Source organism: Phyllostomus hastatus, unplaced genomic scaffold (genome assembly GCF_019186645.2).
Source record: "Phyllostomus hastatus isolate PE091 unplaced genomic scaffold, TTU_PhHast_1.1 phas_contig_159, whole genome shotgun sequence".
NCBI lineage: Eukaryota > Metazoa > Chordata > Mammalia > Chiroptera > Phyllostomidae > Phyllostomus > Phyllostomus hastatus.
Window position 1 is genome coordinate 8,664,627 of NW_025333640.1, and position 17,004 is coordinate 8,681,630.

A 17,004-nucleotide genomic window follows, 5' to 3' on the forward strand; every position below is an offset into this window, starting at 1 on the left:
CTTCCATATGTAACATAGAATTGAAAGAATCTTCTTCATCCTGTTTAATGGTAAAATGAGTGGCAAGTGTTATTTCCTGTTGTTTAAAAAATATTTTATTTATTTATTTTTAGAGAGAGGGAAAGGAGGGAGAAAGAGAACGAGGGAAACATCCAGGTGTGGTTGCCTCTCATGTGCCCCTTACTGGGGACTGGCCCCTAACACAGGCTTGTGCCCTGATTGGCAATTGACCAGCGACCTTTTGGTCCACAGGCCATTGCTCAATGCACTGAGCCACACCAGCCAAGTGTCTCCTGTTCTTTTTTTTCCGATTTCAAGGATTCTTAGAGTAATTCATGCCCACAAGATGGTAAAGGGCAGTGGTGTGTAAAGTTCAAAGTTTCTGCTGTCAGACTCTTTCCTGTGTTCTTGATTGTACTAATAGCTTAGCCATTGAGATCTGCCATAAAAGGAACCCCCACCACTGGGACAACCATGAGTTATTAACAAGTAGATGTAGCTACTGCTCCTAGGACTGGACATCAAAGGGGACAAATGGGACTATTGGAACCATGCCTTTGGAATGAGTCCCAGGGACACAGGACTCTGACCCCTGAGGAGGTTAGTGGACCTGGTGCTGGCATCTGAGGGACTTGGTGGAGGACTCAAAGGCTTGTCACTCTAAACCCTGAGTTTAGATGTTTGGTAGCTGAGCCAGTATATCTGAGGCTGACAGTCTGTTGTTTCTAGGAGTTAGCAACAAATGAGCAAATATTATATATGAATAAATTATATCTACACAGAAAATATGCAGAAGTAAACTCACTGTTGATGCCCAGGTGTAAGCTCTCAGTGAGGAAATATTGATAGGAATAGCAATGCAAAATTCCCCAACATTCCCCTCTCCCTCTCTTTCCCGCTACTGGCAGGGAGTGATAGGGGAAGACAGCTAGAGAAGAGATGTGCTGTGCAGGTTGCCATTCCCTGTGTGAATGCAGCGTACAAAGGGAAGGACATCTGGAGGTGAGTTATCAATAAGTCCAACTTGGGACCAGTCAGAAACCAGATTAAGAGCACACACACACCATCGATGAGCTATGCCTCTGCTCAAGATGCAGAAAGAGACCCATTTGATGAAACATTAACCACTTTTAAGATAGTGGAATGTTGAAATAGGCCCAGAATTAGAAAATTCAGCTAATGTTTTAATGGTTGATGTTTATGATCTGAATGATAAGATGCCTCAGAGACAGTCTGTGGATCGTCTGCAGGGCATGCTGTCAGAGTTCCACAGCTGGGAGACTGACAATGAATACATGGGAGAGATCAACTGGGATTGTTTTAAATTGTATTTTTGTTTTCTTTCCAAGGTGAAGTTGCAACACTCTACTTTTTGTTTTCATGAGAGTTTTCTTGAATAAAGAACCCGAATAACAACAACAATAATAGTAATATAAAAAAAGGAATAAACCAAAATAGTAGCAGGTAATACTTCCCTTGTGGCTTTTCCTTCTCTTCTCTCCCAGGAGGTGGGCCACTGTTGATACTTCCCCCATAGCCCTTTTGCTGGCAGGTGGGAGGGTCCCACTCACGGTTGCAGTGGCAGTTGTTTCTGTTGTTGCAGACCCCATTCATATTGCAGGTCTCAGGTGAACACCCAGTTACCAGGAGGGACAGATGGACACACTTCCTTTTGATGCATACATGGTCTGCACCACACTCTGTACCATCTTTCACATCACCAATGTCAGGAATGGCCATCCCCAAGTGGTAGTCGGTACCCCAGCAGGTGATGTCATTGAAGCGAGTCCAATGCACAGTAGAATGATCTCTCAGAAGGGGAATTTCTCTCACATTCTCACACTGCACCCTCCCACACAGGACATCTGACATGTTACACTGCACGTATCTGGAGCCACGGATACCACAGTTCCCAAATCGTTCACCACGGGTATTCATTTTGGTGTAGCAACTCTGATTGGCACTCTTGGCCTCTTTGCCAAAAATGTTCCTACACTGTTCTTCACGGTTATTGCATCTCTTCTCATAGCAGTAGCCACCGTCCTCGCATGGGATCCCATCCTGCACATACACATCTTCTGGACAATGGTTGGATGTCCCATTGCACCACTCTGGGAGATCACATGTGTTTTCCTGTTGTCTACACACTGTGCCTGTTGGCAGGATCTGGCAGTCTTGGCAACAAAGCCCAAAAGCACAGGCAGCCCCCAATCTCAGGGTGCAACTGAATTGACAACAGGGATCCTTTAAACACAACTGTAAAGTGCCACAGTCACACTCTTCTCCTTCTTCAACCACACTGTTTCCACACTGTGTAACTGTGAAGATGTTCCCTTTATTTGATGAAACGTACAAACAATTTCGTTTTGCAATGGTGTTCATGAAGTCAGCATAACTGCAGTTGCTGAACCTAGTTGCATCTACTTTTGACGGATACATTATGCAGACCGGATGCCCACATTTACAGGTGTTTGCATCATGTTCCATACCCAAATTATGACCAATCTCATGTGACACAATATATGCAAAATCATGCACATCATCATTCATGAAACTATCAACTCCACAGTTAAGATTAAACTTACATACTGTTCCAACATAGGCTAAGCCCGCTTTAATACCATAGTCCTGCTTTACAAAAACATGTGCAACATCATGGGGTAAGCGGTTATTAAAGCCAAATATCTTCCATGTGCTAAATTGTCCCAAGAGAGTATTTATGTCATTTACTGGAAGGAGGTTTCTTGCATTCCAGACCTCAACTCCTATTAAAACCACATCAACATCCAGTGAGCTCAAGAAGTTATCAATTCCATTGACAACAAGGAATACTTCATACTGCACTTTTGTGGTATTACTATCATGATGAAGGTATCGATTGTGGTCCACCACCACTGCCAGCTCAAGAAACCGCTTGTGGGTCCACCAGCCTTCATACCCACTCTGCATCAAGGTGAAATTAACAGTCTCTTGAAACTTCAATTGTCGTGCTATTTCTTCATCTGTCAAGCCACACCTCATGGGTGGGAATTGTGTCTCCTTCCTGTCCACCTTGTATATGAGATGTTCAAACGTGGTAGAATGCCTCTTGGGCTCTATTTCATACACAACGTCATTTGTCTGTAATGTTCCTTGGAAACCCCCCAAACAGGTACAGAGGGTCACCATGGATTCTGGGTCCCCTTCCACATAGCCTTGATAGTAGCAGTCATTCTGGACAAAAGGTTGGTCCTCTAGGAGGGCACCTTGGTCGCTGTAGGTAAACACTGGGAGGTGTCTGGACAGGAAATACTTGTTGACCTTCATGTGGACAATGTGTCTCTGGCCCCCAAAATGAAGGCTGTAAGTGAGCCAGCCTGGAAGCTTCCTGCTGCTGGCATGCCTTGTGGGAATCACCACCTCTGCAGGACCATGGCGTTGGGAGTTTCCAGTCTGGGGCCATCCAGAAAGAAACAGAAACATACCCTGCCAGAGCAGCAAAAGAGTGATCTTCACATGCACCAAGGCCTCATCCCCTGCCATTACGCAGCCACTGCATGCAGCCACTGGGGAGAGCATAGGAGGGCAGGGCAAGAAGCATCAGTGTCGTGTCTGCTTCATCTGAGCTGGCTGCATGCAGTGCCGACCTTTATTTTGACCTCCGGCAGAGTCACACCATCAGAGAAACAGCACTATAAAAAACATGAAAAGAAGAGCAGAGACAGAGGTGGGCATTATAAGCAGGTCTAGTTAGAGGAGGAAGAGAAGGTGTGGGTTAAAGTGAGTTAGCATTTGGCTCAAGACAAGACACAGAATACTGCCATCAGTTGATACTTAATGAACCTAGATGAAGGGCACATATGGATTCATTATCCCATTCTCTCATTATATGAATATATATGAAACATTCCACAGTAAATATATCAAAGTGAACATATGTCATGTTTTGATGAGGAGTCTTAATTTATACATATAGGCTTGGTATGAATATCGATATGGTAGGTCTTCCTTTCACTACCAAAAGAAGAATTATGTAGTCACATTCCTTGGAGAGATAAAAGCTATTTACACACATTCTTGTTTCTCTTTGTTTGTAATAGATACATCCAAAGCAACAGGTTATTAGTTACATTCTTTACTTTTTGCATTTCTCTAATCATTTAAACCTGTGAAACCGGGAGGGTCAAAGCATCCAATTTCTCCAAATATTTGTATCTACTGTAATCACACCAAGTTCTGTATTCAGTGGAGGAGGGTGGCACTGGAGGGGGAGCATATTGGGTTGGTGACAGATTATCTAAAAAGTTTATATTTGATTATACTCTTCAGGAGAACAAGATCTTAAAAACCCTAGCCTTATGAAATGAGAGGAATCAGACTAGTTGGCAGAGTATCCCTTGGAAGCGGGAGTGTCTTGAAGGCAAATTAAAGCAGCTTCAGAAATCAAGAAACCCTAAAGGAGGGAGGGAAGCACACAGGAAGGCAATATGTTGTCTTTCCGTGGTGAAGGCCTCAACGTCTCTACATGTCCAAGACTGCAAGGTAACCAGTTCCCAAGGTCAACCTTAAAGTGTTTTTATTTTATAAATACAAATACATGTACATATCTTCTATGAAAAAATAAAAAACAAAAAGCTATCTCAATAGTACAAATGCATCATCACATGTGAGGGTGGACCCAAAAATGTGTTTATAAAAAATTGTTTCTTCATTCTTATGTGCTTAAAGTTCAGTCACCTCCAGAGTACTCTCCACTGGACGCAGTACCCTTATTGAGATGCTTTTTTCCCACTGTTCAAAACAGTTTTTAAACTTCTGGGTTTGGATGCCTTAGTGCTTCTGCTGTTTTTGGTTTTATCACTTCCACATTGGCAAAATATTTCCCTCTGAGAACTTTGTTCATCCGAGGAAACAAAAAAAGTCGCTTGGGGCAAGATCATGTGAATAGGGAGGGTGGGACATAGGGGTCATGCTCTTTTGGTCAAAAACTGCTGAGCACCTAGCATGGTGTGAGCAGGTGTGCTCATAAATCACCTTTCATGAAATGGGCAAACATGTTGAAAGACTCTTCAAAGAGAAAATTACTGAAGTCAAATGCAGCCTCTCACAACACTGCCAGCTGGCACACTGATACAGATGGGTTCCTAGAACACCCACATAGCAGGGGAGCCTGTACTCCAAGGGGCCCACTGTCCACAAGATAATTCCATTTTGGGAGAGTGTCCTCTCATATTTGTTATGATGAAATCTGACAGTAGCACAGTGCCTGGCTGGCAAATCAACTTGCTGTTTTCTTCTTTGAGTAAAAGTGTTAATAGAAAGACTCAATGTGCAGACCCAGGGATATCCACCTGAGATGCATAAATCAACATGCAGATGAAGGAAATTAAATGGTATGAAGTTCAAATTTGGACAGAGTGGTTGGGGCAACAACACAGATTAGGAACTTGTAAAACTACATTCAATATTTCACAACAAAAACACTCATTTTTATTTATCTAGCAAAATACTCACAGTCTTCTATCATTAAAATAACATGATTTGAAGTTAGAACCGTTGGCAGAACTGAAAAAAAAAACACAGAAAGGTGAAGTCTTCTATGAGAGATCTGAAATGGGCTAATCAAATCCACTTCTCCTAGTGTGCACTATGAAAATGACAGGTGGCTGATTAAGGACCTGTCATCTCCTAGAGCCTGTACTCATTTCTGCTTAGTTCTCTATTATTGTTATTATTATCTTCATTGTGTGTTCCTTAACCTCTTTTCTCGGTAATCATTTTCCTGTTGTTTATGGAATCTTCCTTTTAGGAAAGCAGGAGCAATCTTCTCTCTACTCTCATTTATGAAAAGTTCCTTATCCCACTTGATTGTGCTAAACCTACCTGTCAAACATTGGGCCCAACAGCATGGGGAGCAGAGCAGAGAGAAACACTTCCATCCTCAGGATCTTCAGGTGTCTCACAGACCAGCTATCTGGTCTCAGTTTGCTTTGATTACCAAAGCCACTTCCAAACCACTCAAGTGGTGGTCATCTCATTAAACCACTACTGACCTTTCTTTCGGTTACACCAAGTCCTAAATCAGTCCTGCACAAACCTCAAAGAACTGGGCCATCTGATTTGCTGACACATTATCCACCAATACCTCTACCTACATTCTGGGTTTAGTGGGAATGTGGACACCCCATTCAACACCCAGGTGATTTCAGATTTACTACTCATTTGCAACCAACTTGCTAACTGACCTATGACAAGATCTAGATCTTATTCTTGCTCTTTTGTCCTCTTATATATTAAATAGTTACTCACAATGTTGATTCTTAATCAAAATTACTCATCAATTTTTTAAAGAAGTTTATTTATTTTTTTTATTTTTTTAAAGAAGAGAATGGAGGGAGAAAGAGACGGAGAGAAACATGAATGTGTGGTTGCCTCTCGTGCATCCCCTACTGAGCACCTGGCCCACAATCTAGACATGTGCCCTGATTGGGAATGGAACTGGCAACCCTTTGGTTCGCAGGCTGGCACTCAGTCCAATGAGCCACACCAGCCAGGGATACTCCTCACATTTATGGAGGACAGAAAGAATTCTTCTTTTCATTTATTCACACTTCTTATGTTCCCTTTCTTTTACTCTTTACCACTATAGCCTAACTCTAGACTCCATCGGTTCAAACACTGTTGACTGAAATACTCAATCCAAAGTAAATTAGTGCTTTTCCTGCTTTTGCCACTCTTACAACTGACTGCCAAAATTGCTGGGGGCGGAAACTCACAGAGCATCTTTAGGGAAATGAATGCATAAGATGTGGAAACTGTCAAATTGGATGAGATAGCCTGATGCTTCAGCCAGAAGGAGGAAATCATGACCTGATATTTCTCTCAACCACTTTACCCTTTTAAGAATTCATACTTTGTTGCTCACATTGTTTCTGATTTTCTACATTTTCTCAGGAATATATAGGACACTCAGCTGGGTGTCTTTGTTTCCAGAAGTTTTCATTACTGATTTTCAATGGTGGTAGTTTAAATAAAAAAAAACCAAGGTGTTTTCATATTTGGCACATATAAGAAGGATCTGCCATTTTCTATGTTTTTTGCTTTATTTTTTGCAGAAAGTTGGCAGGGGACTTCTTTCAGGCTGAACACTACCCTCATCATTGAAGTGACCTGAGATCCTAGGGTGGGTGGGTCCTTCTCTAGAAGTAAAAAGGAGGAAAATGCAAAGATCCCAGAAGAAGTCAGTCAGGTCCTGAAAGGAAATCTTTGAGGACACCACCTCTAGTGAGTAGAATTATAAACTTCTGGTTGGCTCTCTATGACTCTCTTGATCTGTCTTTGGTAATTATTATGGAGTATGAATTGTTCTTGTGATGCAAAAAGAGTTATTTATGGATAATATAGTGCTCTTAGGGTGAATGTAACCAACATAAGTCAGCTAAAATTTATTCCTAATACCTCAGTTTACAAGCAGGGAATAGGAGAACAAACTCCAAAAATACATGAGGCAGACTACTTTTGCCTTCATAGTATTGTTTTATAGAAGGATTAAAGAGACACACCTCCTGAGAGAATATAACATTTTCATGAATAACATGGTTAGTGCCGTAATAGTATAGAAAGTTCACAGTAGATTGTCATGCATCATCGTTTGTGAATTCTTTATCTTTTCCCCACAGCATCATTAAATTCAAGAATGTCTGTACCCTGAATGACCACCTCCTGTCTCACTCTCCTGTGTAGCCAAGCCCAGTAGTTTCCAAGCCATGAGGATTAACCCATTAAATACCCAATTTTGTGGCTCTCAAGCAATTTAAATAGAGCAGAATAAGCCCTAAGAAATAGATCCTCCTTAAGATCTGAAAAACTGGCAAAGGATCATGTCATGTTTGTGCTGATGTGTATGTCTGTGTGTGTATATTCCAGTGTGCGTGTGAAGGAGAAACAAAATGCTAGTTTTTCTCTTTTATAGCCAAATTCTTGAGTTACTTACCAGCAGTAAAATGAATGGTTCCAGTGGTCTTTTCTAGCTATGGACTTATCACAGATAGTTTATATCACTGATTTCCAGGAACAAGAACTTTACATGACAAAGATAACATCACTTCCCTTTTATCTCTCACTTGATTATGTTCTAGATTTAACTGCTTATTAAGAAGACTCTCCCAATTCTAAATACTGTGATAGCAAGTTATAGTTCCTCCTCATTCTAGAATTAACTGCTTAGCAACAAAATGCCTTAATTCTAAATACCAAGGCAACCAGTTAAATGTCTTCCTCATTCTGGACCTGGAGGAATCTTGCCTACTAGTGGATTAGAAAATAAACAAAATCTTGGTAAGGACTGTGGATCCAAGGGAGCTGGTGAATCAGCCCCACCTCCACTTGTTTTTGTCGAGGAGAAAAATCTGGAGAGTACTGACCTGGGAAGACATACAGGGAAGAGAGAATGTGCAGAAACACAGCCATAAGAAAGGAGATTCTAGCACACCATTTGAGTTGGATAAGGACACGTTTAGGTGCAGTGGAAAGTGCAAGGGCTACCCCCATCCCCAGGGTGACACTGTAGGGGACTAATTTGTTTGGAAGGATAGTAGTGATCATCCCTGCAGAACAGATCCAAGAGGTGACCTTTCTGGGGCTAGAGGTTGAAGGCAGTGAGTGCCTATGCAGGGGTCGTGCCGGAGAAACTTTGTATAGTAGCGCCATGACTTCTGAGGGTACCAGTGAACGTGAAGGAAAAGTGTTTTCTGCTGTGGCTTTAAGACTTCAGTAGGAAGTCTTTTCCCGGTCCCTGTGAACACCCCACTGGAGGAACCCTCAGTCTCCTGAGGACTGTAGGCACACCCAAAGGCCCCCTTGCTAAACCCAATGCCCCTGTTCTGACTCTGTGGCAGGCACCCTGTGTGTGCTCAGTAAGAGCAAGTTGAGTAGTTACAATGGCCTCAGAAAAGTGATCCATAGCCTGTGGGCAAGGAAGAAATAGTCACTGAATGTTCAATGCCACCTTTTAAGAAAACAAAAATTGATTTTTTTTGAAACCTGGTGAATTATAAGAAGAAGAGAAAACAAGAGTTAAGAATTCTTCCACCAAGGGACCTAGAAGAGTGGAGCAGATCTGTCCATCGGAAACCTAGGATCCCCAGAGAAACAACAGCAATGCATGCTACCCTGTCTGAAGAGAACAGGTAAGGGCATTTCAAATGCAAAATCAGCCATGCAGAAGTACAAGTATTTACAAAATATCTAGGAAATATCGGGATCCCCCAAAAGACATCAGTAATTCTCTAACCCCTGAGACCAGAGACATGGAATAATGCTGTGTAGCTTACTATGAATTGATGATACCTGTATTGAAGGTGTCAGGCATGAGAAGAAAGTTCAATACGATCAAGTAAAAGATCAATGGATGGAGTGGGTTATTACAAGAAAGATAGAAACCATAACAAAGAGCCAAACCAAGATATTGGAGTGGAGGAATTTAATGAAGAAGTTTAAGAATATAATTCAGAACTTCTGTAGTAGAGCTGAGCAGGTGAAAGGGAGGAAAAATGACCTAGAAGATGATGATTCTGAAAAATCATAAGGGGACCTCAACTAAAACTGGAGTCAGAAAGGCCTGTGAGGACACTCTTAATGCCCTCCCACTGAACAGAGACCTCAGTTACAGAGCCCAACAAGGAGAGACTGCCTGGAATTCGCAGATGGGAAGTCCAACTACTTTACTGCCCCAGCAAGAGGAAGGAAGATTGTTTCCTATTTTTTCCAATGAGAAGCCTAGCCCATAGAAATGTCACAGCTTAGCCAACAAAAAGCCATCATCACTTGAACTTTAATTTTTCCTCCAGTGAACTTTTATTTTTCCCTTGCTGTTGATTGCCCTGTTCCATGTTCCATGTTCCACGTTCCTTTGTATAAAAGCTTTCCATCTTGTGTAACCTCTTGGAATATCTTTCTGCTTGCTAGATGAGAAGCTTCCTGATTCAGTGGTCATTTAATAAAGCCAATTAGATTTTCAAGCTTATTTATTTAAGTTTTTCTTATTAACAACAGTTAAGAGAGAAAGAGGAATTAATTAAAATGAGAAAAAAAGAAAAGCCTACAACCCTGGCTGGCATAGCTCAGTGGATTGAGCGCGGGCTGCCAACCAAAGCATCGCAGGTTTGATTCCCAGTCAGGGCAAATGCTTGGCTTGCAGGCCAGGCCCCCAGCAACTGCATATTGATGTTTCTCTCTCTCTCTCTCTCTTGCTCCCTCCCTTCTCTGTCTAAAAATAAATAAATAAAATCTTAAAAAAAAGCCTACATATCTATGAGACTCAATCAAAAGGAGGAACACCAACATAATCGTGGTTCTGGCAGAGAGGGGGGATAGGGTAGAAAATTTAGTTCAAGGAGTAATAGCTGAAACTTTCAATGTCTGAGGGAGATTGGACATCCAAGTTCAAGTAGATAATATAGTGCCCTATTTTTTGCCTTTTAAAAAATTTTAAATTTTATTGATCAGGCTATTACAGTTGTCTGGAATTTTTCCCCTTTGCCCCCTTCCACCTAGCACCCCCACTCTCTCACAACACCTCCACCATTGTTCATGTGTATGGGTCATGTGTATAAGTTCTTTGGCTACTCCATTTCTTATACTTTGGTTTACAGACCCATGGCTGTTCTGTAACTACCTATATGCACTTCTTTTTTAAAAAAAATATTTTATTGATTATGCTATTACAGCTGTCCCATTACCCCCCCCCCTCACTCCCCTCCACCCTACACACCTCCTTCCACTTACATTCCCCTCCTTTAGTTCATGTCCATGGGTCGTACATATAAATTCTTTGGCTTTTTACATTTTCCATACTATTCTTACCCTCCCTCTTTCTATTTTCTACCTACCATCTATGCCACTTATTCTCTTTACCTTTCCCCCCTCTCTCCCTTTCCCACTTCCCTGTTGAAAACCCTGCATGTGATGTCCATTTCTGTGGTTCTGTTCCTGTTCTAGTTGTTTGCTTAGTTTGCTTTTGTTTTTGTTTTGGGTATGGTTGTTAATAATTGTGAGTTTGCTGTCATTTTGCTATACACGTTTTTTATCTTCTTTTTCTTAGATGAGTCCCCTTAACATTTCATATAATAAGGGCTTGGTGATGATGAACTCCTTTAACTTGACCTTATCTAAGAAGCACTTTATCTGCCCTTCCTTTCTAAATGATAGCTTTTCTGGATAGAGCAATCTTAGATGTGGGTCTTTGCCTTTCATGACTTAGAATGCTTCTTTCTAGCCCCTTCTTGCCTGTAAGGTCTCTTTGGAGAGATCAGCTGATGGTCTAATGGGTCCTCCTTTGTAAGTAACTCTCTCCTTTGTTTTGCTGCTTTTAAGATTCTGTCCTTATCTTTAATCTTGGGTAATGCAATTATGATGTGCCTTGGTGTGTGCTTCTTGGGTCCAGCTTCTTTGGGACTCTCTGAGCTTCCCGGACTTCCTGGAAGTCTATTTCCTTTGCCAAATTGGGAAAATTCTCCTTCATTATGTTTTCAAATAAGTTTTCCATTTCTTGCTCTTCTTTTTTTCCTTCTGGCACCCTGATGATTCAGATGTTGGAACATTTAAAGTTGTCCTGTAGGTTGCTCAGCCTCTTCTCATTTTTTTGAATTCTTGTTTCTTCATTCTGTTCTGGTTGACTGTTTATTTCTTCCTTGTGGTCCAAACCACAAAGAGGTTTATTTGAATCCTGGTTTCCTTCCATCACTATTGGCTTCCCTGTACATTTTCCTCTATCTCACTTTTCATAGCCTTATTTTTTCCTGTATTTTATGACCATACTCTGTCAATTCTGTGAGAATCCTGATTACCAATGTTTTGAACTGAGCATCTGATAGGTTGGGTATCTGTTCGTTGCTTAGTCGTATTTTTTTCTGGAGCTTTAATCTGTTCTTTCACTTGGGCCATTTTTTTTTTGTCTCTGTGCACCTGTTACACGGTAAGGGGCAGAACCTTAGGTATTTGCCAGGGCGGGGCAGCCCACCACACTGTATGTAGGGGAGGGGTCAGAGAGGGAACAGTGCCTCTTGTTCATTTCCCTTTTGGATTTCAGTCACTTCCTCTGCTACCCATGAGCAAATTGGACCCATCTGGTGCTGATTCCTGGGTGGGGGGATTTGTGTACATTCAAGGACCCTGTGGGTCTCTCCAATGAATTCTCCTGTGGGGCTGGGAGTTTCTTCTACACCCTCAACCCTCACAGATTGTTTTTAGTCAGAGGTTTTGAGACTTTATATCCCTGTTCTGGAACCCTGGGTTGAGTGGTCTATTTTGCTCTCCAGTTGTTCCTCCTAGTTTATCTGCAGGCAAATGTGTGGCCGCCCGCTTTGCCAGCTGCTGTTTTGCCCTGTCCTATAGCCACCAGCATGTCTCCAGTCCTCATCGTCTGGCTACTGCCCAGGCCTGCCCGTCCAACTGGAGCATGGTCGAGTAAAAAAGGTCATAGATTCGATTCTGGTTGAGACACGTGTGTAGGTTGCGGGTACAGTTTCCACCTGGGAGCCTATGAGAGGCAACTGATTGGTGTTTCTATCTCACATCAACAATTCTTTCTCTCTAAAAAATCAGTAAGCATTTCCTCTGGAGAGGATTAAAAAAAGATTATGGGAATCCCTCTCTATCACCTAGAGGTTCACAACCCAGCCCTCCAACCATTTGCCACATGCAGCACAATCAGATACGTGTGTGATGGGGAGACAGTACAGATGTTTGAGATGTGCCTCCTTTTCTTATGTCTTATGTTCAATACACACCATGATTTTAGGAAACTCTGCTTTTGAGAAATTTCAGACTAGCTCACTAGCACTGCACAAAGCAGTGGAATCAAGCAAATGTGACTTGAGGAGAAAGAATTTAACTTAGAGTTGCCTCAATATCTAATTATGAGTCGACCTAAACCTTTGTAGTAACTAAGCCCTTCAGGGATCTCTCCTTCCTCAGTAGAAGTGCTCCCGCAGGGCTCAGGCAAAGGCTCCATTCACATCCAGTGACACCTTGAGCTCAGAGGGAAACATGGCTGGTTAGATCCAATGCTTTTCAGTATGATTTCCCTGCCTGGAATTTCAGGTCCTCTATTTCCCATTGCTTCGTTAGCACTGTGATATTCTTAACTATGGTTCTTAAAACTGTGATATTCTGGGGTTCTTTCAGAGGAAAAAAATACTTATGTATACTAATACTTAATACTTCCATATGTAACATAGAATTGAAAGAATCTTCTTCATCCTGTTTAATGGTAAAATGAGTGGCAAGTGTTATTTCCTGTTGTTTAAAAAATATTTTATTTATTTATTTTTAGAGAGAGGGAAAGGAGGGAGAAAGAGAACGAGGGAAACATCCAGGTGTGGTTGCCTCTCATGTGCCCCTTACTGGGGACTGGCCCCTAACACAGGCTTGTGCCCTGATTGGCAATTGACCAGCGACCTTTTGGTCCACAGGCCATTGCTCAATGCACTGAGCCACACCAGCCAAGTGTCTCCTGTTCTTTTTTTTCCGATTTCAAGGATTCTTAGAGTAATTCATGCCCACAAGATGGTAAAGGGCAGTGGTGTGTAAAGTTCAAAGTTTCTGCTGTCAGACTCTTTCCTGTGTTCTTGATTGTACTAATAGCTTAGCCATTGAGATCTGCCATAAAAGGAACCCCCACCACTGGGACAACCATGAGTTATTAACAAGTAGATGTAGCTACTGCTCCTAGGACTGGACATCAAAGGGGACAAATGGGACTATTGGAACCATGCCTTTGGAATGAGTCCCAGGGACACAGGACTCTGACCCCTGAGGAGGTTAGTGGACCTGGTGCTGGCATCTGAGGGACTTGGTGGAGGACTCAAAGGCTTGTCACTCTAAACCCTGAGTTTAGATGTTTGGTAGCTGAGCCAGTATATCTGAGGCTGACAGTCTGTTGTTTCTAGGAGTTAGCAACAAATGAGCAAATATTATATATGAATAAATTATATCTACACAGAAAATATGCAGAAGTAAACTCACCGTTGATGCCAAGGTGTAAGCTCTCAGTGAGGAAATATTGATAGGAATAGCAATGCAAAATTCCCCAACATTCCCCTCTCCCTCTCTTTCCCGCTACTGGCAGGGAGTGATAGGGGAAGACAGCTAGAGAAGAGATGTGCTGTGCAGGTTGCCATTCCCTGTGTGAATGCAGCGTACAAAGGGAAGGACATCTGGAGGTGAGTTATCAATAAGTCCAACTTGGGACCAGTCAGAAACCAGATTAAGAGCACACACACACCATCGATGAGCTATGCCTCTGCTCAAGATGCAGAAAGAGACCCATTTGATGAAACATTAACCACTTTTAAGATAGTGGAATGTTGAAATAGGCCCAGAATTAGAAAATTCAGCTAATGTTTTAATGGTTGATGTTTATGATCTGAATGATAAGATGCCTCAGAGACAGTCTGTGGATCGTCTGCAGGGCATGCTGTCAGAGTTCCACAGCTGGGAGACTGACAATGAATACATGGGAGAGATCAACTGGGATTGTTTTAAATTGTATTTTTGTTTTCTTTCCAAGGTGAAGTTGCAACACTCTACTTTTTGTTTTCATGAGAGTTTTCTTGAATAAAGAACCCGAATAACAACAACAATAATAGTAATATAAAAAAAGGAATAAACCAAAATAGTAGCAGGTAATACTTCCCTTGTGGCTTTTCCTTCTCTTCTCTCCCAGGAGGTGGGCCACTGTTGATACTTCCCCCATAGCCCTTTTGCTGGCAGGTGGGAGGGTCCCACTCACGGTTGCAGTGGCAGTTGTTTCTGTTGTTGCAGACCCCATTCATATTGCAGGTCTCAGGTGAACACCCAGTTACCAGGAGGGACAGATGGACACACTTCCTTTTGATGCATACATGGTCTGCACCACACTCTGTACCATCTTTCACATCACCAATGTCAGGAATGGCCATCCCCAAGTGGTAGTCAGTACCCCAGCAGGTGATGTCATTGAAGCGAGTCCAATGCACAGTAGAATGATCTCTCAGAAGGGGAATTTCTCTCACATTCTCACACTGCACCCTCCCACACAGGACATCTGACATGTTACACTGCACGTATCTGGAGCCACGGATACCACAGTTCCCAAATCGTTCACCACGGGTATTCATTTTGGTGTAGCAACTCTGATTGGCACTCTTGGCCTCTTTGCCAAAAAATGTTCCTACACTGTTCTTCACGGTTATTGCATCTCTTCTCATAGCAGTAGCCACCGTCCCTCGCATGGGATCCCATCCTGCACATACACATCTTCTGGACAATGGTTGGATGTCCCATTGCACCACTCTGGGAGATCACATGTGTTTTCCTGTTGTCTACACACTGTGCCTGTTGGCAGGATCTGGCAGTCTTGGCAACAAAGCCCAAAAGCACAGGCAGCCCCCAATCTCAGGGTGCAACTGAATTGACAACAGGGATCCTTTAAACACAACTGTAAAGTGCCACAGTCACACTCTTCTCCTTCTTCAACCACACTGTTTCCACACTGTGTAACTGTGAAGATGTTCCCTTTATTTGATGAAACGTACAAACAATTTCATTTTGCAATGGTGTTCATGAAGTCAGCATAACTGCAGTTGCTGAACCTAGTTGCATCTACTTTTGACGGATACATTATGCAGACCGGATGCCCACATTTACAGGTGTTTGCATCATGTTCCATACCCAAATTATGACCAATCTCATGTGACACAATATATGCAAAATCATGCACATCATCATTCATGAAACTATCAACTCCACAGTTAAGATTAAACTTACATACTGTTCCAACATAGGCTAAGCCCGCTTTAATACCATAGTCCTGCTTTACAAAAACATGTGCAACATCATGGGGTAAGCGGTTATTAAAGCCAAATATCTTCCATGTGCTAAATTGTCCCAAGAGAGTATTTATGTCATTTACTGGAAGGAGGTTTCTTGCATTCCAGACCTCAACTCCTATTAAAACCACATCAACATCCAGTGAGCTCAAGAAGTTATCAATTCCATTGACAACAAGGAATACTTCATACTGCACTTTTGTGGTATTACTATCATGATGAAGGTATCGATTGTGGTCTACCACCACTGCCAGCTCAAGAAACCGCTTGTGGGTCCACCAGCCTTCATACCCACTCTGCATCAAGGTGAAATTAACAGTCTCTTGAAACTTCAATTGTCGTGCTATTTCTTCATCTGTCAAGCCACACCTCATGGGTGGGAATTGTGTCTCCTTCCTGTCCACCTTGTATATGAGATGTTCAAACGTGGTAGAATGCCTCTTGGGCTCTATTTCATACACAACGTCATTTGTCTGTAATGTTCCTTGGAAACCCCCCAAACAGGTACAGAGGGTCACCATGGATTCTGGGTCCCCTTCCACATAGCCTTGATAGTAGCAGTCATTCTGGACAAAAGGTTGGTCCTCTAGGAGGGCACCTTGGTCGCTGTAGGTAAACACTGGGAGGTGTCTGGACAGGAAATACTTGTTGACCTTCATGTGGACAATGTGTCTCTGGCCCCCAAAATGAAGGCTGTAAGTGAGCCAGCCTGGAAGCTTCCTGCTGCTGGCATGCCTTGTGGGAATCACCACCTCTGCAGGACCATGGCGTTGGGAATTTCCAGTCTGGGGCCATCCAGAAAGAAACAGAAACATACCCTGCCAGAGCAGCAAAAGAGTGATCTTCACATGCACCAAGGCCTCATCCCCTGCCATTACGCAGCCACTGCATGCAGCTACTGGGGAGAGCATAGGAGGGCAGGGCAAGAAGCATCAGTGTCGTGTCTGCTTCATCTGAGCTGGCTGCATGCAGTGCCGACCTTTATTTTGACCTCCGGCAGAGTCACACCATCAGAGAAACAGCACTATAAAAACATGAAAAGAAGAGCAGAGACAGAGGTGGGCATTATAAGCAGGTCTAGTTAGAGGAGGAAGAGAAGGTGTGGGTTAAAGTGAGTTAGCATTTGGCTCAAGACAAGACACAGAATACTGCCATC

At 42.6% G+C, this 17,004-nt stretch overlaps 2 protein-coding genes across 2 annotated transcripts; both read right to left on the minus strand.

The window, feature by feature from the left end:
- Positions 1-1,365: 1,365 nt before the first annotated feature.
- On the minus strand, positions 1,366-3,522 carry LOC123813932 (disintegrin and metalloproteinase domain-containing protein 20-like). The gene has a single exon (XM_045831379.1). It carries the CDS (start codon positions 3,520-3,522, stop codon positions 1,366-1,368), a length of 2,157 nt encoding a protein of 718 aa, XP_045687335.1.
- An 11,042-nt stretch (positions 3,523-14,564) lies between these two features.
- On the minus strand, positions 14,565-16,723 carry LOC123813933 (disintegrin and metalloproteinase domain-containing protein 20-like). The gene is given in 3 exon segments (XM_045831380.1): positions 14,565-15,182; positions 15,184-15,246; positions 15,248-16,723. Coding segments are annotated over 3 exon segments (2,157 nt in total).
- Positions 16,724-17,004: the final 281 nt, after the last annotated feature.